Consider the following 22,610-nt stretch of genomic DNA (forward strand, 5'->3'; position numbering starts at 1 on the left):
TACATGTTGATTCCACCTCTGCAATCAATGCCCTCTCCCATCCTCAACCACAGGATAATGTTCACCTCATCACATCGATCCTGAGCATAATGACAGCCTTAGAAGTTCAGGGTAATAGATCGACATTGAACTGGATCCCCAGCCATGCTGGCATCCGGGGAAATGAGGCGGCAGATGATGCAGCCAAGGCAGCAACAGACTATCCACATGTTGGGATTACTGTCCCAATCAGCCTACGACAGACCAAACTGGTGGCTGCCAGAGCCACGAAACTTATGGGGGAGGTCTTAGGTGATACCCCATCTCAACAGTGGTACCGAGCAGCGACTCAGGGAGAACCCCCTCCATATGATAGAAGCTGGTCCAGAGCGCAGTGTACCGCCATCCATCGGCTTCGTTTGGGCTTTCCCACAGCCAAGATGATGGTAGACAAGGCTGAGGAGGAGATGTGCCAGTACTGTCAGCACGTTGTCCAGCGGCCCCTAACACACTATCTTCTAGAGTGCGAAGCTACTGAGACACTCCGCAGGCAACTAGGGGTGATATTCCCTCCCGAAGAGGACCCAGAGATGACTGCGGCCACACTAGTGTACCATGGGGTCAACGAACCAGACAAGCTGTTACCTGTAATAATGACATATCCTCCTCCTCGCTAGTGTCCATAGTTACATATGGTGTCGCTTATGAGATGCACCAGTTGAACTGACCAGAGGGGCGCTTGAGCGGCATGCGTCGCATCATTGTGGAAACCTTTCTCCATCGGGAGCCAGAGACGGGTCATCGCAAGATTGGGACCCGTGCCAGGACTATGGTCTTGGCGAACATTATACATACACGAGCACTTCACACTTCCACACCCGGTCACAACTGTAGTGAGTTATTGGTGCAAATGTTGATTGCTGAGTCTCTCTCTCTCTCTCTCACACACACACACACACACATACAAATTCATACACACACACACATAATCACACACACACACACACACACACACACATACACAAACTCATACACACACACACACACACACTCATAAACACACACACACACTCATACACACACACACACTCATACTCACACACACACACACACACACACACACACACACACACACACACACACACACACACACACACACACACACACTGGAAAGACTGGACACCTGGTCCAGCAAATGGCTTCTCGAATTTAATCCTGCCAAATGCAAAGTCATGAAGATAGGGGAAGGGCACAGAAGACCACAGACAGAGTATAGGCTAGGTGGCCAAAGACTGCAAACCTCACTCAAGGAGAAAGATCTTGGGGTGAGTATAACACCGAGCATGTCTCCGGAAGCACACATCAATCAGATAACTGCTGCAGCATATGGGCGCCTGGCAAACCTGAGAACAGCATTCCGATACCTTAGTAAGGAATCATTCAAGACACTGTACACCGTGTATGTCAGGCCCATACTGGAGTATGCAGCACCTGTTTGGAACCCGCACTTGATAAAGCACGTCAAGAAACTAGAGAAAGTACAAAGGTTTGCGACAAGGTTAGTTCCAGAGCTAAGGGGAATGTCCTATGAAGAAAGATTAAGGGAAATCGGCCTGACGACACTGGAGGACAGGAGGGTCAGGGAAGACATGATAACGACATATAAAATACTGCGTGGAATAGACAAGGTGGACAAAGACAGGATGTTCCAGGGAGGGGACACAGAAACAAGAGGCCACAATTGGAAGTTGAAGACACAAATGAGTCAGAGAGATAGTAGGAAGTATTTCTTCAGTCATAGAGTTGTAAGGCAGTGGAATGGCCTAGAAAATGACGTAGTGGAGGCAGGAACCATACACAGTTTTAAGACGAGGTTTGATAAAGCTCATGGAGCGGGGAGAGAGAGGGCCCAGTAGCAACCGGTGAAGAGGCGGGGCCAGGAGCTAAGACTCGACCCCTGCAACCACAAATAGGCGAGTACAAATAGGTGAGTACACACTCACACACATACACACAAACACACACACACACACACACACACACACACACACACACACACACACACACACACACACACATGCACATATGTGGTAATGCTTTATTTACAGCTAGCAAAGTCAGGGTATTTCTCCAGAATGGTCTGTAATATACCACTGTGGATAAAATACTTAGCCATTTCTTGAACACTTCTGAGTGAGTTGTTTCTAAATTCATTAATTTTATCGCACTCCAGTACATAATGACGCAGGGTGTGACAATAATCCATCTGGCAAAGTTTACATTTCGTTTGGTCTACATCTGGTGGTGGTGATTTAGCCTGCCAAAGATACTTGTAACCCAGCCGGAGCCGGGCGGTAGTGACATCCAAGAGTCTGCTTATTTTGTTGGATGCACCATAGACATGTGGCTCCTCCTGCATGATAGAATGATGATAGATGGACTCACTGGTGTCAATCTCCCTGAGCCTTAAGTCCATAAAATTCAGCTGAAGTTCTTTTCGTATTATTGTTCTCAAACTACTACCTGACAAGCCAAGATTGTGATCTACTCCCTCTTTGAAAGCATACAGCTTAGCCAATTTATCAGTTCTATCATGCATCTGAAGACCAATGTGAGATGGAATCCACAGCATGTGCACTCTGACTCCACTGTCCACAATCCTACCATACCTGTGTCTGGCTTCTGACACAAGCATGCCACAATTTATGCTTAATGAGTTGAGAGCATTTATGGATGACAGAGAATCAGTTACAATTAAACTGTCAATCTTTGATACATAGATGCATTTCAGTGCAAGGAGTATAGCAAACAGTTCTGTCTGAAGGGTAGAGGCCCAATTATTGATGCGTGCTCCAATTTCTTTAAGAGAGCCATCACTCTGTACAACAGCAGCACTACCAGCTGCACCAGTGGATTGGTGAACAGAACCATCAACGTAAATAATTTGCGAGAGTGTGTGCTGTGTGACTAAGTTATCAATACAGCTTAAGGCCTCATGTTTGGCTTCAAGGCGAAGTTTTGGTTGTGATTTAAGAAGTAGTTTGGGGGGAAATGGAGGAATGGTAGTTTGGAATGGGGTAATATTCCATGGAGCGGAGAAGTGCCGCTGTTGCCTTACTTGACATAGATCATGTATCTGATTCATGCGGAGGTCGGTTCCAGTCTTTTCGATCCATCTGGAGGAGTGTTCACCAGTGCTGAGGAAAGTTTGGAGGGCTTCTGTGCAGGGGTTTGAATGAGCTTGCCTGAGCATATTAACCCCAATTAGGATATTTCTTTCAGTTAGACGATCTCTGATGCTTGGAATATCAAGTTCTTTTTGCATATTTAAAATTTTGGCAGTACGAGGGCATCCTAGGATGATCCTCATTGCTTCGTTCTGCAGTTTTTCCAGCCCTCCAAGCTTCCAGTCAGACACAAGAGCAAGTAGTGGCGCAGCATAATCAACCAATGATCTAATATAAGCAAGATACATAATTTTCACAATTTTAACTTTAGCACCATACCTGGGGTGAAGCCCTGCCACAACTCTAAGTGCTCTTAGTCGTTCTTTGTATTGGCGACAAAGTCTTGTTACAACATGTCCAAGTAGTGGAACCTCAAAGCCTAGATACCTGTATCTGCTTACATATTCTAGAAGAGACCCATCATGCAATTGGATCTGACGAACTGTGCCTCTCTGTCGAGGAGGACGCCTATTGAGTACCTTTGTTTTATCAGTAGAGATTATCAACCCCAGGTCCTGACACGAGGCTAGTACATGATTAAGAATGTTTTGGGTGTTGGAGAATCCGGTGGTGTGAATCATTATATCATCAGCAAAACTAATCACATAATTATGGGGCTGACTAGGCATAGCATTAAGTAATGCATTAATTAGAATATTGAACAGTGTGGGACTGAGCACACCTCCCTGTGGGGTTCCTAATTCAAAGTCTTTAGTTACACTTCTATGTCCCTGGAACAACACAGACGATTTTCTGTTGGACAGGTAGCCTTTAATCCAGCAGAGAAGCCATCCTCCAACATCCATTCTGGCAAGTTCACTAATTATTACATGTCGGTTGGCTACATCGAAAGCGGATTTAAGGTCAAGGAAGGTAGTGTAGGAGCTGTCAGTGTGCAGGGTGAGAAAGGTGGCTATGCAATGATGCACGCTCCTTCCATGCATGAAACCATGTAACCGGGGAGACAAAAATTGTTTGATTCTGTACATGAGACGATTAAGAATCATTCTCTCAAATGTTTTACACAAGCAGCTAGTAAGAGATATTGGGCGAAATGCATTTTGTTGATTGGGTTTAGGAATTGGAATGATGAGGCTGTTGGTCCAAGATTGAGGGAGCTCCCCAGTTACATAGCTCATGTTATATAATTCAAGTAATGGATTACCTGGTACTCGACACAGCAATCTGAGTATGTTGTAAGTAATACCATCCTCACCAGGCGACGTGGAGTTGCCCTTAGTTAGCGCTGCATCAAGTTCATAATTAGTGAAAGGAATGTTGCAATCATCTGCCTTGCTGAGCATAAAGCAAACAAGTCTCTCCCTTGCGTCATATTTGTCATTTAATTTTGCCTGTGTGGTACTGGGAAGATTGTCATAGCTAGATGTAGCAGCCCAAGCACTGACTAACTCATTCGCCCTATGCAAGGGATGAGGGTGCGCGATCTGCCCAGTTCGGTTACCCTTAATTCTATTTATGTCCCTCCATGCCCGGCTAAGTGGGGTGTGAGCATTAAGACCGTTGACAAATTTTTCCCAGTCGGTTTGCCGCAGCTCTGTCATACGCTCTCTGGCAGCAGCAAGGGCAGTTTGGAAGAGCCTCAGCATTCCAGGGGTACGATGTTTTCTATAGGCTAGGCCTAGTCTGCGAGCAGTACGTTTCAGTGTACGAAGTTTAGAATCATTGTAATAAGTATGGTTTTTGAAGGAGGTATGATTATTATGGAAGTTTGTTGGGTTTAGAGTACCAAGAGGTTGCAGTGGCGGCTCTAAGTAGTTCTGAATACTGCTCACAAGGTCATCGTTGAAGGTCTCTACAGAGGAACACTCATAGGAATTATACCAGTCAGTCACATGTGCAACAAAGTCATCATGCTGATCTGTGGGAACATTAAAACGTTTCCGTTTGAATATCCCACCAGGAAGGATAGTATTACCAATATCTAGAGAGGTTAGCCTAGGGAAATGATCAGACGCTATATCTGTTACAATGGAAGACTCACAGCTGGCAGAAGTAATGTTGAAGCCCAGGCACAGATCAAGGACGCCTCCATAGATATGTGGGTGTTCAAGGTCACCTACAATTTGGACATTATCATGACTGTTTAAGAGTGACAACAGTTGATTGCCATTACGATTACCAAACTGTGAGTTTCCAATGCTTTTGTGTCTCGCATTGTAATCGCCAATAATAAGAGTAGGCTCAGAATGAGCACAAGTTGGGAGCTCCAAGTAATTAAACTTATCAGCAGGAGCATACAAGTTAAATATGTTGAGAGCAGAGTTCCCAATATAAATCCTAACACCGTGATATTGTAGCCCCTCTGTTTTCTTATGTGCAAGAAGTTGATGGGGAAGAGATTTTTTAATATATAGAACACAAGAGTTAGTAGATTTGAGGTTATATGCAACAAATGATGGTAATTTAGGGGGTTGGGATTTTTCAGGGACTCTGCACTCTTGTAGACACACAACATCAATGGGTTCGGTGGTTACTTTATGATGAAGTTCAGGAAGTCTTTTTCTAAGTGATGCAATGTTCCAGCTTAATATAGAAAGTTTATACGAGTTTTGATCCATTATAGTAGTCCTGGGATCATCTTGAGTTTCTCAGCATAATGAAAAAATTGTTCATATATTGGGTACGGGAGTTATTTCTAGGGAAGCTTTAGGTAGTAGTCGTTTTGATAAGGACCTGCCTCGCATGGGCCAGTAGGCCTTCTGCAGTGTTCCTCCATTATGTTCTTATTACTGTCACGAGCGACATGGTTATTAAACAGATAGACAAACTGAAGCAAAATAAGTCCCCGAGACCCGATGAGCTGTTTTCCAGGGTACTTAAGGAATGCAATTGAGACACATGTGCAACATCTGGGTATCTTTATTGTAGACGTTTCGCCATCCAGTGGCTTTTTCAATACAAATTCCAGGACATAACTTGAAGACAGGAGAACTATGTACAGAAGATGAGGTAATCAGTCCCTCAACCTAGCAGTAGGTGTGAAGAGCTCCATAGTCGTGGAGATTCTGAAGCAGAAGCAAGGCGCCTGACGCTTATATAGTAACGTCAGGTGGAAATGGGACGGGTAGCAGACGAGGGCATAGTCACTGGTAGGCGGGATTCCCCAGTGGAAGTAGGTCCTACCCAAAGAGATGGGTTAGTTGTAGCAGTAGTTGTCGTAGTCGTGAAGATTATGTACGACTATGACAACTACTACTACAACTAACCCATCTCTTTGGGTAGGACCTACTTCCACTGGGGAATCCCGCCTACCAGTGACTATGCCCTCGTCTGCTACCCGTCCCATTTCCACCTGACGTTACTACATAAGCGTCAGGCGCTTATATAGTTCTCCTGTCTTCAAGTTATGTCCTGGAATTTGTATTGAAAAAGCCACTGGATGGCGAAACGTCTACAATAAAGATACCCAGATGTTGCACATGTGTCTCAATTTCATCTTGTCGGTATTGTATACCATTCTTGTACAAGGAATGCAAGGAGCTTAGTCAGCCATTAACGAGTGTATTCAATGCGTCCATCCTTACCGGTGTTGTGCCAGAGTTGTGGAAGATGGCTAATGTGGTTCCTATATTCAAATCAGGGGTTAAGTCCACCCCTTCAAATTACCGTCCAATAAGCCTGACATCTATAGTGGGCAAGTTATTAGAATAAATTATAGCTGACATTATCAGAAGTCACCTGGAAGAGCATAACTTGATAAATGAATCTCAGCATGGATTCACGAGAGGTCGTTCCTGCCTGACAAACTTACTGACGTTCTTCAATAGAACATTTGAGACAGTTGACAATGATAAGGAATATGATATTGTTTATTTGGATTTTAGTAAAGCCTTCGACAGAGTACCTCACAAGACTTAAGAAAAGTGGCAGCTCATGGTATAGGAGGTAAAGTTCTAGCATTAATGTTCATATATATATATATATATATATATATATATATATATATATATATATATATATATATATATATATATATATATATATATATATATATATATATATAATGTGCCGAATAGGTAAAATTGGTCAATTAGCAAGAACTCATTTAAAATTAGGTCTTTTCTAAAATTTTCTCTTACATTTCTCTTATATTTTTTTCATTTATGTTAATGTAAAAAATTAATAATTTTGTACCAAAAGAACCTTAGAAAATTTACTTAACCTTATTATATCAAGCGCAATTTAATTTAGCCAAATCCAACTAAATATATTTTTGATAAGTTTACAGTAATTTAATAATAAAAAATCAGAATAAACTATATTTTTTAGTTAGGTTCAGAATGATTTTTGCGAAATTACTGCGTACACAAATTTTCGCTTTCCTTACTCATATAGCATGCAGCTGACCATAAGCATGTTAGAGTGGTCACGGGTTGAGGGATGGCAGGTGATGCTTGATGCAACAACGAACTTACTGAGATTCTTAAGACACAATGCGGGTTATATTTCATTGCGAAGGCGTCGTCCACCGGGGACTATCATTTCACATAGAGAACAAGACATGGGTCTTTATCGAAGTGGAAAGGATGAGGTTATGAAGTCAGATGTGAGTAGCCAGCTGAGTAAGTGAGGTTAAGTGTGATGGTAGTATCTGATACTGAGAGAATGGCTCGCCAAAACTTCGGAGATTATGAATAATCCCAAGTTCTGATTAATGCTATAGGTAGCAGCTATTACTATGGATTCTAAACACATCAAAGAACGTGACCGTCGCCAGATAAGTCTTGCCTCTGAGAAGTTGGTGGGTGAACGAGTGGGGTTATAATTATTTAAAATACTTGACGTTGCAGGGAAGGTTGTGTGGTACATGAGACTCCCGCAGGCTCGCAGCTGCAGTTTGGTGCCTCTGTCATGGCTGACCTCACCCATGGCTCACAGTGAGAAAACTAACCAAACCCAGTTGTCATCTGGTGTCAGTAATAATCCCCCCCTCCCACCCTCAAATACGAGTGTAAAAACACCTTAAGTACTCCAGCATTAGAAATGCCCCCTTCCTCCAGCCCTACGCACTAGCTGCCAAACATGCAGTGACCCCTTCCCTCATATCTCATGCACTCACATTCTTGACAAGATTTTAGTTACACAAGAGTCAATCTGTCCACATCGTGACCAAAATTCACGCAATTAAGAGTTAGATAAATATTAGTAACTGTTGAGTACAAAGTACGCCATTAATTAGTATACCATGTGAAAATTAATGATAAGGAAGGCCTCGTCCTCTACCCTCGTCAGGTCTTGAGACCTCCCCTTTCCCTTGGCCTCCAGATCTCCTCCCCTCGCTCCCTGGTCTCTGGACACCGTCCCGCTCCAGAAATAGAATCTGATCTTCTATAAGAAAGACTTGTTGGTGTTTCTAAAACAGTCTTGTAGCTGTCTTTCCTTGCCTCCTCGTCTAGTTACCTTGTGTGGTGCTGGGGTTGTCTAGCCTGCAACTCCTCCCATGCAAGACACTGATTCATGCAAGACCTAAACAGTAATAAAAATATTTTATTCTACCTGCCTTTTTTTGTACGCAGTTGAATCTTGCAGGCTGGGAGCTGTTACTGTTCCTCAGCTCTTTGCAAAACTCGACCCCTAAGACACAACCCACAACAGTCAAATAACACCCAGGTACCTATTGACTGCCAGGTGACCAGGGCTAACAAATGCAAGGATACCTGCCCATACGTCTACCCAGTCCAGGAATCGAAACCAGTAAAATGCATTATATAATAGTGTGGCCGGTTCTTGGCAAGTGATGGTTGAGAGTAGCGTGAGCTTGGCTGGCGACGCCATGAACCATGTGAGGAAGACTTAAAGCAAGTGTCTGGGGTGGGCCGCCGGCGCCACCTCAGCTGTGCTGCCGTCTCCGCATACCTCTCGCTCCGACCCCTCTCGTACAATATATATATATATATATATATATATATATATATATATATATATATATATATATATATATATATATACATATAATTTTTTTCAAACAGTCAATCCGTATTATATATTTTAACTAAGGTCCTCTACGAAGATACTATTCGCAACTGTCTAACACCAAGGAACAGGATTAAGGACAAGCTAGGCCCACAATCGGACCAATAAATGACCAAAATTTTTAAAAGGGTGGCCCAGTAAACCAGAGGAAGGCCTCGGTCAGATGACCAAAAGCTCTAGCTGCGGGTCATCATATGAATAAGACATGCGTCAGGAAACGCTTGTCCTGTTTCCTGACAAACCTTACCTAACCTATGCCCACACGTTAATGAAACTCAGGCCAGCCCACAGTTAGTGGCAATGAAATGTGTGCCATTTTTAACACTGCTGTTTACACAAAGAGCCCATAAATAAAATTCCGGAAATAAAAAAATTATATAGGTCAGGACGAAAATAAATTATGCAAGATAAGAGTCACTAGTGACCTGGTTCTTAGATAAATAAGCAGATTAAGAAGCAATCAGTCAGCAGTTCGTGACGAGCTGCTTCAAGAGATATAAAAAGAATGTAAGAAGGAACGGAGTAAGCCATTAGCTAGTAGCTTCAACGGATCATTACTAGCAGGTATAGTAACAGATAAATGGAAAAGGCAAACACGATACCCATTTACAAAGCAGGAGATAGGTCTTAAGCTTCAAATTATAGACCAGTCAGCCTAACTTCAATTGTGAAAAGTTGACTGTATCAATAACTTCGACAGAAATTCCAAGTCACCTTGAAAAATGTAATTTAATTAATGAATCTCGGCAGTTTTTTGCAAAGGGGGGACGCTCCTGCCTTACACATTTACAAACGTTGTTTACTAAAGTATTTAAGGCTATAACTCAGAAAAAGAATAAGTTAATTTTCTGTAATTTTTTTTATTCAGGTAGAGGTACACACAAATACAGTTACATACGTGTACATTACCCAGAATAACACAAAAAAGTCAGTGACTTATTTCCACTGGGGTCCTTGTGTATATTAAACATTTATTTAACCATCCAACAAATTCGAATGCAATGGGAAACAGCAGACAATCGCCCTTACTTGATACTCTAATTACAACTGCTCAGTTTAAGACAAACACGTGAAAATATCTGTATTATACTGTTTCTCCAGAACTGTGTGTGCGTACTCGCCTAGTTGTGGTTACAAGGGTCGAGTCACAGTTCCTGGCCCCGCTTCTTCACTGGTCGCTACTAGGTCACTTTGCTTGCTCCAAGAGTTTTATCATACCCTTAACCTTTCATCGTAGGACATGCCCCTTAGCTCCGAGACTATTGCTGCTGCAAACCTTTGTGCTTTCTCTAATTTCCTTACGTGCTTGCCTAGGTGTGGGTTCCAAACTGGTGCTGCATACTCCAATATAGGCCTAACATACACGGTTTACAGGGTCCTGAACTATTCCTTATTGAGAGCTTGGAATGCTGTTCTTAGGTTTGCTAGGCGCCCATATGCTGCAGCAGTTATCTGATTGATGTGCTCCTCAGGAGATGTGCCCGGTATTATACTCACCCCAAGATCCTTTTCCTTGAGTGAGGTTTGTAGTCTCTGGCCCCTAGACTGTACTCCATCTGCGGTCTTCTTTGCCCTTCCCTAATCTTCATGACTTTGCTCTTGGTGGGGCTGAACTCTAGGAGCCAGTTTCTGGACCAGGCCTGCAGCCTGTCCAGATCCCTTTGTAGTTCTTCCTGGTCCTCGTCCGACTGAATCTTCTTATCAACTTCACATCATCTGCAAACAGGAACACTTCGGAGTCTATTCTTTCCATCGTGTCGTTCACATATACCAGAAACAGCATCGGTCCTAGAACTGACCCCTGTGGAACCCCGCTCGTCACTGGCACCCACACTTGACACCTCATCACGTACCATGACTCGTTGTTGCCTCCCTGTCAGGTATTTTCTGATCCACTGCAGTGCCCTTCCTGTTATACGCGCCTGATCCTCTAGCTTCTGCACTAATCTCTTGTGAGGAACTGTGTCAAACGCCTTCTTGCAGTCCAAGAAAACGCAGTTTACCCCTCCCCCCCCTCTCTTGTCTTACTGCCGTCACCCTCTCATAGAACTCCAGGAGGTTTGTGACACAGGATTTCCCGTCTCTGAAACCGTGCTGGTTGTCGCTGATAAACTCATTCCTTTCTAGGTGCTCCACCACTCTTCTCCTCATAATCTTCTCCATGAGTTTGCATACTATACATGTTAGTGACACTGGTCTGTAGTTTAATGCTTCGTGTCTGTTTGCTTTTTTAAAAATATGGGACTACATTTGCTGTCTTCCATACCTCAGGTAGTCGCCCTGCTTCGATAGATATGTTGAAGATTGTTGTTAGTGGTACACACAGCACCTCTGCTCCCTCTCTCAGGACCCATGGAGAAATGTTATGCTGCCCCATCGCTTTTGAGATATCTAGCTCGCTTAGCAGCCTCTTCACTTCTTCCTCGGTTGTATGTAATGTGTCCAACACTTGATGGTGTACACCACCTCTCCGTCTTTCTGGAGTCCCTTCTGTCTCCTCTGTGAATACTTCTTTGAGTCTCATGTTGAGCTCCTCACATCGCGGTCGTTTCTTGCTATCTCCCCTCCTTCCTTCTTTCCTCAGCCTGATTACCTGGTCTTTGTTTTCCTTCTGATGTGGCTGTACAACAGCTTCGGATCAAATTTGGCTTTCACTGCTATGTCATTTTCGTACTGTCGCTGGGCCTCTGTGTCTGTGTGTGTGTCTGTGTCTATGTCTGTGTCTGTTTCTGTCTTCCCAATTTTATAGATGAATAAAACAATACACCCTATTTTCAAAGATCAACATAAACCAGGGAACGGGTGGGGTTTGAATCCGTGGCGAGTGGTTTGTTAACAATCGCGTTATCACGATTTCGCGAGTCAGAGATCAACATTACAAAACAATCAATCATTCTAATAGCTCATTTTGATGCAAGACAATCTTTTTTATGCAGTCCAATCCCCCATAAGATATTTTTTAGTAAATCTTAGCTTGTTACGGAAAACCATAGCATATTGTGTCAAAGAGTGGACAGTGGCGTGGCTTAATGATACACTACCATCACGAACAGATTAAAAGTCCAAGATAAATCCAAATACTTTTTTCATACTCTGCAGGCAGGATTTGGAAAACGTATGTTAGAAAAATATCTAGAATTTTGAACAAGATCGTGAATGAGCACAAGAGATGTTAGAACAGGTAATGAAGCAGTGTTGTATTCCATCGTTTGCACACTAAGTGTAATAATGTACATAGAGGAAAATCGTTCCGTTAAACTTAGTGTCAGCTCCAAATTTTCAACAAAGTAATTCTCGTCCAAGTCAATAGTAACAAATCGGCCCAGAGAAGGAAACACTGACCATCAGTCAATCAATAACTGTCTTTGCAAAGTTCACAGACATAATGCAAACCTCAGCAACCCCACCCTTATGTACTTCCTCCAGAACACAAGTCCTTCATAAATGTTACCTTTGTCACACTCCAGAAGAAAGTCTTGTTCCAAAAATCTCGTCTCCATTCACCATGTATGCCCGCACGATGCTCAAATCCTTACCTCTCAAAACCTCCTTCACAACCTTCTCTTAACCTTCCGTGTGATGGCCCCTACACTTCCATCCACCCGAGATGTATACACTTCTTGAACAGCCCGAAATGCTTTGCATAACTAAGGAGTGATGTAAATGGTTTAGAACTGACAACTTGAAGAATGAGATACTTGTGCAACATTTGGGAATCATTATTGAAGAAACGTTTCGCCAGCCGGTGGCTTCTTCAGTCCAATAGAAAGAAGAACGGTGGATGAGGAGGAGTTTGAGGTATTCATTCCCTCAGCCTGGAGTCGATGTGTTCAGCCCAACATTCTTCATAATTAAGAGGTTTTCCACATGATTGACGTAATGTCATCCAACTTCTACAAACATCCTGGGGACGATCAAAATATCCTAATTAAAAACAAGCTATAATGCCTTTATTGGGTTACCTTGGGTTACTAACCCTGCAAGTTAGTAGTCCGAATAGAGTCTTAGTCTTAATAACCAATAATCAAGACTCGTTCTTTCCCACGGATAATTTAGGAGTTAAAATAAACGTTATTGTGTCTAGCTGGAAGAAGCAACTCTGCCTCCAGGAAGCTGGTGGCTGATTGGTCGAAGACGAAGTAGGAGGGAGGGGCTTCCAGTTTGGGTGGGTGGGGCTACCGGCATGGGTGGGGCTTTCCAGCATGAGTGGGTGGGGCTTTCCAGCATGGGTGGCTGGGTGGGGCTTTCCAGCATGGGTGGGTAGGGCATACATCATGGGTTTGTGGGGCTTCTAGCATGGGTAGGTGGGGCTACCAGCATGGGGTGGGTGGGGCTTCCAGCATGGGTGGAGCTTATATCATGGGTTTGTGGGGTTTCTAGCATGAGTGGGTGGGACTTCCAGTATGGGAGAGTTAGGTACTTGAACATAAAAAATGCATATATGAGCGTGTCAGATCGGAGTGAGTGGAGACAAATGGGTTTTGGGATTTGGCGTGCTGTTGGAGTGCAAGCAACGCGAAGAATTTACGAAGGGATTCAGATACATCTGTTGTGCACCAGTGGAAGACAGCTAGGAATGTATCCGCCCCTGCCCCCCGTCACCTGACATTGGTGGGACTTGGCCTATGTATTAAAAAAAATTAAAAAAATCATGAATAGTGTACAGGCTTAGTACAGGTTTAGGACAGTAAAACAGGCTTCCGCGAGTCAACAAAACACGTATGGGCTGCCACGATGATAAAAACTTGGCTAAATGAAGACTGTTCTGAACAGTAATGCTGAAGCAGAAGTCACTTAAACATAGGCCAGTAGGCCTGCTGTAATCACAGGGTAGTGGCGCTAAACCCTTACAAGTCATACAGCACTGGGGAAACGAGAGGTGATCTTGTTGGGATTATTAACCTAAAGGGTTAGTAACTAGGGATAACCCAGAAAAGCCATGTGATCAGTCTGGCTACTATTTCCAACAGTCGACTAACACTCAGGTACCTACTTACTGCTAGGTGAACAATGACAGCAGGTGTAAGATAACTAACACCCAGGTACCTGCTTACTGCTAGGAGAACAGTAACAACAGGTATAATGAAACATGCCCAACGTTTCAACTCGTGTGATATTCAAGCCCTGGTCTCTGTATGCGTGAACCCAGGCCGCTAAAAATTCAGTCTTTATCCCAGGGATGGGGAAGCTCTTATTCTTGGAGGAAGAGACTAAGACACATGAAGCTCGGTGCTTATATAGTAACATACCTGGAGGTAGACTCAGCAATATATAATAACATACCTGGAGACTCAGCGTTACATAATAACATACCTGGAGACTCAGCGTTACATAATAACATACCTGGAGATTCAGCACTACATAATAACATATCTGGAGGTAGGCTCAGCACTACATAATAACATACCTGGAGGTAGACTCAGCACTATATAATAACATACATGGAGACTCAGCGTTACATAATAACATACCTAGAGACAGACTCAACACTACATAATAACATACCTGGAGGTAGACTCAGCACTACATAACATACCTGGAGACTCAGCACTACATAACAACATACCTGGAGGTAGGCTCAGCACTACATAATAACATACCTGGAGACAGACTCAACACTACATAATAACATACCTGGAGGTAGACTCAGCACTACATAACATACCTGGAGACTCAGCACTACATAACAACATACCTGGAGACTCAACGTTACATAATAACATACCTGAAGACAGACTCAGCACTACATAATAACATACCTGGAGGTAGACTCAGCACTACATAACATACCTGGAGACTCAGCACTACATAACAACATACCTGGAGACTCAACGTTACATAATAACATACCTGGAGACAGACTCAGCACTACATAATAACATACCTGGAGACAGACTCAGCACTACATAATAACATACCTGGAGACAGACTCAGCACTACATAATAACATACCTGAAGACAGACTCGGTACTACATAATAACATACCTGGAGACAGACTCGGCACTACATAATAACACACCTGGAGACAGACTCGGCACTACATAATAACACACCTGGAGACAGACTCGGCACTACATAATAACACACCTGGAGACAGACTCGGCACTACATAATAACACACCTGGAGACAGACTCGGCACTACATAATAACACACCTGGAGACAGACTCGGCACTACATAATAACACACCTGGAGACAGACTCGGCACTACATAATAACACACCTGGAGACAGACTCGGCACTACATAATAACACATCTGGAGACAGACTCGGCACTACATAATAACACACCTGGAGAGACTCAGCACTACATAATAACACACCTGGAGAGACTCAGCACTACATAATAACACACCTGGAGAGACTCAGCACTGACGTACCTTGAGGTAGACTCAGCACTACATAATAACACACCTGGAGAGACTCAGCACTGACGTACCTTGAGGTAGACTCAGCACTACATAATAACACACCTGGAGACAGACTCGGCACTACATAATAACACACCTGGAGAGACTCAGCACTACATAATAACACACCTGGAGAGACTCAGCACTACATAATAACACACCTGGAGAGACTCAGCACTGACGTACCTTGAGGTAGACTCAGCACTACACTGACCCACACCAACAGTCGTAGATACAACATTTCAGTGTTGTTGATGTCACTGTACTTGTATGAACACTGTCAATGTGATCAGCACTCACACTGCACAATTCATCACTATGCACCTCCCTGAGTGTGTTTCAGGTACACTCACTGCCACATACACGTTTAAAACAAGTCAACTACGCTTAATGTGTTGATAACTATGGTTTTTTGACTCTGCAACAACCATCTGAGAATTTGTTACTCGCTAGAAACAGTCAAAAATGACTTATATATTAAGCGTCTTCATCGGGAATATTTCACTAAACGGCGAGAAGTGCAGTTTTAATGCGCGAACACCACAGTAGTTAGGATGGAGGGTGATACAGTGAAGCAGCTAGGAGCAGGAGCGAGATGCGTCCACCCTCCCTCACAGCTGCCACCACACTACCAACACTGACAACCATGGACTCCCTCACCCCCCCCCCCCATCAAACCACCCTCCACCACAACCACAACCCTTCCCCTCCCCCCCATCACAACAACCCTCTCCCTTCAACCCCCCCCCGATACAATCACCACAACCTCCCTCCCTCACCACCACCACCACCACCACCACCACCACCACCACCACCACCACCACCACCACCACCACCACCACCACCACCCAGCCGTACCTACCAAACACACTATTTTGTCATTCACCTGGTGGGAACCTCTCACCTGTGTGCTCACCTGGTGGGAACCTTTCACCTGTGTACTCACCTGGTGGGAACCTCTCACTTGGGTGCTCACCTTTTGGGAACCTCTCACCTGTGTGCTCACCTGGTGGGAACCTCTCACCTGGGTGTTCAACTGGTGGGAACCTCTCACCTGGGTGCTCACCTGGTGGGAACCTCTCACCTGGGTGTTCAACTGGTGGGAACTTATCACCTGGGTGCTCACCTGGTGGGAACCTCTCACCTGGGTGTTCACCTGGAGGGAACCTCTCACATGGGTGCTCACCTGGTGGGAACCTCTCACCTGTGCTCACCTGGTAGGAATCTCTCACCTGAGTGCTCACCTAGTGGGAACCTCTCACCTGGGTGTTCACCTGGTGGGAACCTCTCACCTGGGTGCTCACCTGGCGGGAACTCAATTAGGTGTTCATGTGGGTGCTCACCTGGTGGGAAACTCTCACCTGGGTGTTCACCTGGTGGGAACTCACCTGGGAGTTCACCTGATACTCTCCCTCTACACTGAGTTACACAAGGCATTATATGTATCTCTGGGTACAGTGGTACCAGTGATGGGTACATTGGTGCCAATGATGGGTACAGTGGTGCCAGTGATGGATACAGTGGTTCCAGTGATGGGTACAGTGGTGCCAGTGATGGGTACAGTGGTGCCAGTGATGGGTACAGTGGTGCCAATGATGGGTAAAGTGGTGAGTACAGAGGTTACAGTGATGGATACAGTGGTTCCCGTGATGAGTACAGTGGTGCCAGTGATGGGTACAGTGATGTCAGTGATGGGTGCAGTGGTTCCAGTGATGGGTACAGTGGTGCCAGTGATGGGTACAGTGGTGCCAGTGATGGGTACAGTGTCAGTGATGGGTACAGTGGTGCCGGTGATGAGTACAGTGGTGCCAGTGATGGGTACAGTGGTTACAGTGATGAGTACAGTGGTGCCAGTGATGAGTACAGTGATGCCAGTGATGGGTACAGTGATGCCAGTGATGAGTACAGTGGTTCCAGTGATGGGTACAGTGGTGCCAGTGATGGGTACAGTGGTGCCAGTGATCGGTACAGTGGTGCCAGTGATGGGTACAGTGATGTCAGTGATTGGTACAGTGATGTCAGTGATTGGTACAGTGGTGCCAGTGATGGGTACAGTGATGCCAGTGATGGGTACAGTGGTGCCAGTGATCGGTACAGTGGTGCCAGTGATGGGTACAGTGATGTCAGTGATCGGTACAGTGGAGCCAGTGATGGGTACAACGATGTCAGTGATTGGTACAGTGATGTCAGTGATTGGTACAGTGATGTCAGTGATGGGTACAGTGATGCCAGTGATGAGTACAGTGGTTCCAGTGACGGGTACAGTGGTGCCAGTGATGGGTACAGTGGTGTCAGTGATCGGTACAGTGATGCCAGTGATGGGTACAGTGATGTCAGTGATTGGTACAGTGGTGCCAGTGATGGGTACAGTGGTTCCAGTGATGGGTACAGTGATGCCAGTGATGAGTACAGTGGTTCCAGTGATGGGTACAGTGGTGCCAGTGATCGGTACAGTGGTGCCAGTGATGGGTACAGTGATGTCAGTGATTGGTACAGTGATGTCAGTGATTGGTACAGTGGTGCCAGTGATGGGTACAGTGGTGCCAGTGATGGGTACAGTGATGCCAGTGATGGGTACAGTGGTGCCAGTGATGGGTACAGTGGTGCCAGTGATGGGTACAGTGGTGCCAGTGATGGGTACAGTGATGCCAGTGATGGGTACAGTGGTGCCAGTGATGGGTACAGTGATGCCAGTGATGGGTACAGTGGTGCCAGTGATCGGTACAGTGGTGCCAGTGATGGGTACAGTGATGCAAGTGATGGGTACAGTGGTGCCAGTGATGGGTACAGTGACGTCAGTGATTGGTACAGTGATGCCAGTGATTGGTACAGTGGTGCCAGTGATGGGTGCAGTGGTGCCAGTGATCGGTACAGTGATGCCAGTGATGGGTACAGTGGTGCCAGTGATGGGTACAGTGGTGCCAGTGATCGGTACAGTGATGCCAGTGATGGGTACAGTGGTGCCAGTGATGCCAGTGATGGGTACAGTGGTGCCAGTGATCGGTACAGTGATGCCAGTGATGGGTACAGTGGTGCCAGTGATCGGTACAGTGATGCCAGTGATGGGTACAGTGGTGCCAGTGATCGGTACAGTGATGCCAGTGATGGGTACAGTGGTGCCAGTGATCGGTACAGTGATGCCAGTGATGGGTACAGTGGTGCCAGTGATCGGTACAGTGATGCCAGTGATGGGTACAGTGGTGCCAGTGATCGGTACAGTGGTGCCAGTGATGGGTACAGTGATGCCAGTGATGGGTACAATGGTGCCAGTGATCGGTACAGTGATGCCAGTGATGGGTACAGTGGTGCCAGTGATCGGAAGTGATGCCAGTGATGGGTACAGTGGTGCCAGTGATCGGTACAGTGATGCCAGTGATGGGTACAGTGGTGCCAGTGATCGGTATAGTGATGCCAGTGATGGGTACAGTGGTGCCAGTGATGGGTACAGTGATGCCAGTGATGGGTACAGTGATGCCAGTGATGGGCACAGTGATGCCAGTGATGGGTACAGTGATGCCAGTGATGGGTACAGTGGTGCCAGTGATCGGTACAGTGATGCCAGTGATGGGTACAGTGATGCCAGTGATCGGTACAGTGATACCAGTGATGGGTACAGTGATGCCAGTGATGGGTACAGTGGTGCCAGTGATCGGTACAGTGATGCCAGTGATGGGAACAGTGATGCCAGTGATGGGTACAGTGATGCCAGTGATGGGTACAGTGTTGCCAGTGATGGGTACAGTGGTGCCAGTGATCGGTACAGTGATGCCAGTGATGGGAACAGTGATGCCAGTGATGGGTACAGTGATGCCAGTGATGGGTACAGTGTTGCCAGTGATGGGTACAGTTATACCAGTGATCGGTACAGTGATGCCAGTGATGGGTACAGTGGCGCCAGTGAGGGGTACAGTGATGCCAGTGATGGGTACAGTGATGCCAGTGATGGGTACAGTGATGCCAGTGATGGGTACAGTGATGCCAGTGATGGGTACAGTGGTGCCAGTGATGGGTACAGTGATGCCAGTGATGGGTACAGTGCCAGTGATCGGAACAGTGATGCCAGTGATGGGTACAGTGGTGCCAGTGATGGGTACAGTGGTGCCAGTGATCGTTACAGTGATGCCAGTGATGGGTACAGTGGTGCCAGTGATCGGTTCAGTGATGCCAGTGATGGGTACAGTGATGACAGTGATGGGTACAGTGGTGCCAGTGATGGGTACAGTGATGCCAGTGATGGGTACAGTGGTGCCAGTGATGGGTACAGTGATGCCAGTGATGGGTACAGTGGTGCCAGTGATCGGTACAGTGATGCCAGTGATGGGTACAGTGGTGCCAGTGATGGGTGCAGTGGTGCCAGTGATCGGTACAGTGATGCCAGTGATGGGTACAGTGGTGCCAGTGATCGGTACAGTGATGCCAGTGATGGGTACAGTGGTGCCAGTGATCGGTACAGTGATGCCAGTGATGGGTACAGTGGTGCCAGTGATCGGTACAGTGATGCCAGTGATGGGTACAGTGGTGCCAGTGATCGGTACAGTGGTGCCAGTGATGGGTACAGTGATGCCAGTGATGGGTACAGTGGTGCCAGTGATCGGTACAGTGATGCCAGTGATGGGTACAGTGGTGCCAGTGATCGGTAGTGATCCCAGTGATGGGTACAGTGGTGCCAGTGATCGGTACAGTGATGCCAGTGATGGGTACAGTGGTGCCAGTGATCGGTATAGTGATGCCAGTGATGGGTACAGTGGTGCCAGTGATGGGTACAGTGATGCCAGTGATGGGTACAGATGCCAGTGATGGGCACAGTGATGCCAGTGATGGGTACAGTGATGCCAGTGATGGGTACAGTGGTGCCAGTGATCGGTACAGTGATGCCAGTGATGGGTACAGTGATGCCAGTGATCGGTACAGTGATACCAGTGATGGGTACAGTGATGCCAGTGATGGGTACAGTGGTGCCAGTGATCGGTACAGTGATGCCAGTGATGGGAACAGTGATGCCAGTGATGGGTACAGTGATGCCAGTGATGGGTACAGTGTTGCCATTGATGGGTACAGTTATGCCAGTGATCGGTACAGTGATGCCAGTGATGGGTACAGTGGCGCCAGTGAGGGGTACAGTGATGCCAGTGATGGGTACAGTGATGCCAGTGATGGGTACAGTGATGCCAGTGATGGGTACAGTGATGCCAGTGATGGGTACAGTGGTGCCAGTGATGGGTACAGTGATGCCAGTGATGGGTACAGTGGTGCCAGTGATCGGTACAGTGATGCCAGTGATGGGTACAGTGGTGCCAGTGATCGGTACAGTGATGCCAGTGATGGGTACAGTGGTGCCAGTGATGGGTACAGTGGTGCCAGTGATCGTTACAGTGATGCCAGTGATGGGTACAGTGGTGCCAGTGATCGGTACAGTGATGCCAGTGATGGGTACAGTGATGCCAGTGATGGGTACAGTGGTGCCAGTGATGGGTACAGTGATGCCAGTGATGGATACAGTGGTGCCAGTGATGGGTACAGTGATGCCAGTGATGGGTACAGTGGTGCCAGTGATCGGTACAGTGATGTCAGTGATGGGTACAGTGGTGCCAGTGATGGGTGCAGTGGTGCCAGTGATGGGTACAGTGATGCCAGTGATGGGTACAGTGGTGCCAGTGATCGGTACAGTGATGGGTACAGTGATGCCAGTGATGGGTACAGTGATGCCAGTGATGGGTACAGTGGTGCCAGTGATGGGTACAGTGGTGCCAGTGATGGGTAAAGTGGTGCCAGTGATCGGTACAGTGATGCCCGTGATGGGTACAGTGATGCCAGTGATGGGTACAGTGGTGCCAGTGATGGGTACAGTGGTGCCAATGATGGTTACAGTGGTGCCAGTGATGGGTAGATTGTGATCCCATCCTAGTTGACAGTAATCAGTGCATTGTAAGAAGTTATTTCTCGAGTAACTTCCACGTTGTTAAAGTTTGTAAGTGTAGTTTCTTTATTGTTGATACCTCGTGTCACTGTGTGCGACTCAGAATATCAGCATTGTTCACCGTGTTCATTTCTTTTCTCCTGTGCTTGTAGTTTGAGATAGTAGATTCGTTCTCCCTTGCTCATATTGCGTGTTATAGCGTTAATTTTTCAACCGGGGGGAGTATCCACTCCACCGAGTTTGTTCATTCCTCCAGTAAGAAAGAACAGATCCCATGTGGTCTGGTGTGATTCGATTCCTGCTCCAGGAAGATCTTATTCTGACTGTGAAGCCACCAGCACCCATCAGTGACTTTGTCATGAACCAAGAATTACTGTATCGAACAGCCGAGTTGGGTACTCCTAGCAGAAGAGTATACCAGTTAGTAATTCCACAGTCACTAGTGAATGTAGCCTTACAGCTAGTTCACGATGTACCAGGTGTTGCACACCCTGGTATGGATCGTTCAGTAAAACAAGCCAGATTGAAATACTTTTGGCCTCGTATGGCAACTGATATTTCTGAGTATGTTAAGAAATGTAGTGTCTGCATGCAACATAAAGGCAATGCTAATGGTCCTAATCCAATCCAAGTGTATCCAACTACTAGCGAACCTTGGGAAAGAGTTGCGCTAGATTTGTTAACTAATTTCCAATGTTCCCTCCAAGGTAACAAACATCTGTGTGTTATGGTAGACCATTTCACCAGATATTGTGAGTTAGTTCCTATTGCAGATAAGACTGCCGAGACAGTAGCTAAAGCGTTTAAAGAACGCATTATCTGCAGGCATACCACCCCTAAGTCCCTAGTAACAGATAATGGAGGTGAATTCTGTAATGAAATTCTTGAAAATTTGTGTACCTTGTACAAGATCTCTAAATCCACCATTGTTCCTCATCATCCTGCCAGCAATGGGTTAGCGGAACGAACCAATAAGAAAGTACTTGATGTCTTGAGAGCCACTATCAATCCCAACAGTGAAACTTGGGATGAAGTTATACCTGATGTGCAGTGTGCTATAAATTCTGCTTACAATGTTTCTA

The 22,610-nt window shown here is 45.8% G+C and overlaps 1 protein-coding gene across 2 annotated transcripts in view; it reads right to left on the reverse strand.

Annotated features, from left to right (window-relative positions):
- LOC128698616 (uncharacterized) overlaps positions 1–16,235 on the reverse strand; it is a 203,509-nt gene extending 187,274 nt beyond the window's left edge. For both annotated transcript variants that reach the window (XM_070082937.1, XM_070082938.1), the window contains exon 1: positions 15,798–16,235. In XM_070082937.1, coding sequence (XP_069939038.1) covers positions 15,798–15,852 — 55 coding nt within the window. In that variant the 5' untranslated portion in view covers positions 15,853–16,235. The remainder of the gene's footprint in view (positions 1–15,797) is intronic.
- Positions 16,236–22,610: the final 6,375 nt, after the last annotated feature.

Source organism: Cherax quadricarinatus, chromosome 8, assembly GCF_038502225.1.
Source record: "Cherax quadricarinatus isolate ZL_2023a chromosome 8, ASM3850222v1, whole genome shotgun sequence".
Classification (NCBI taxonomy): domain Eukaryota; kingdom Metazoa; phylum Arthropoda; class Malacostraca; order Decapoda; family Parastacidae; genus Cherax; species Cherax quadricarinatus.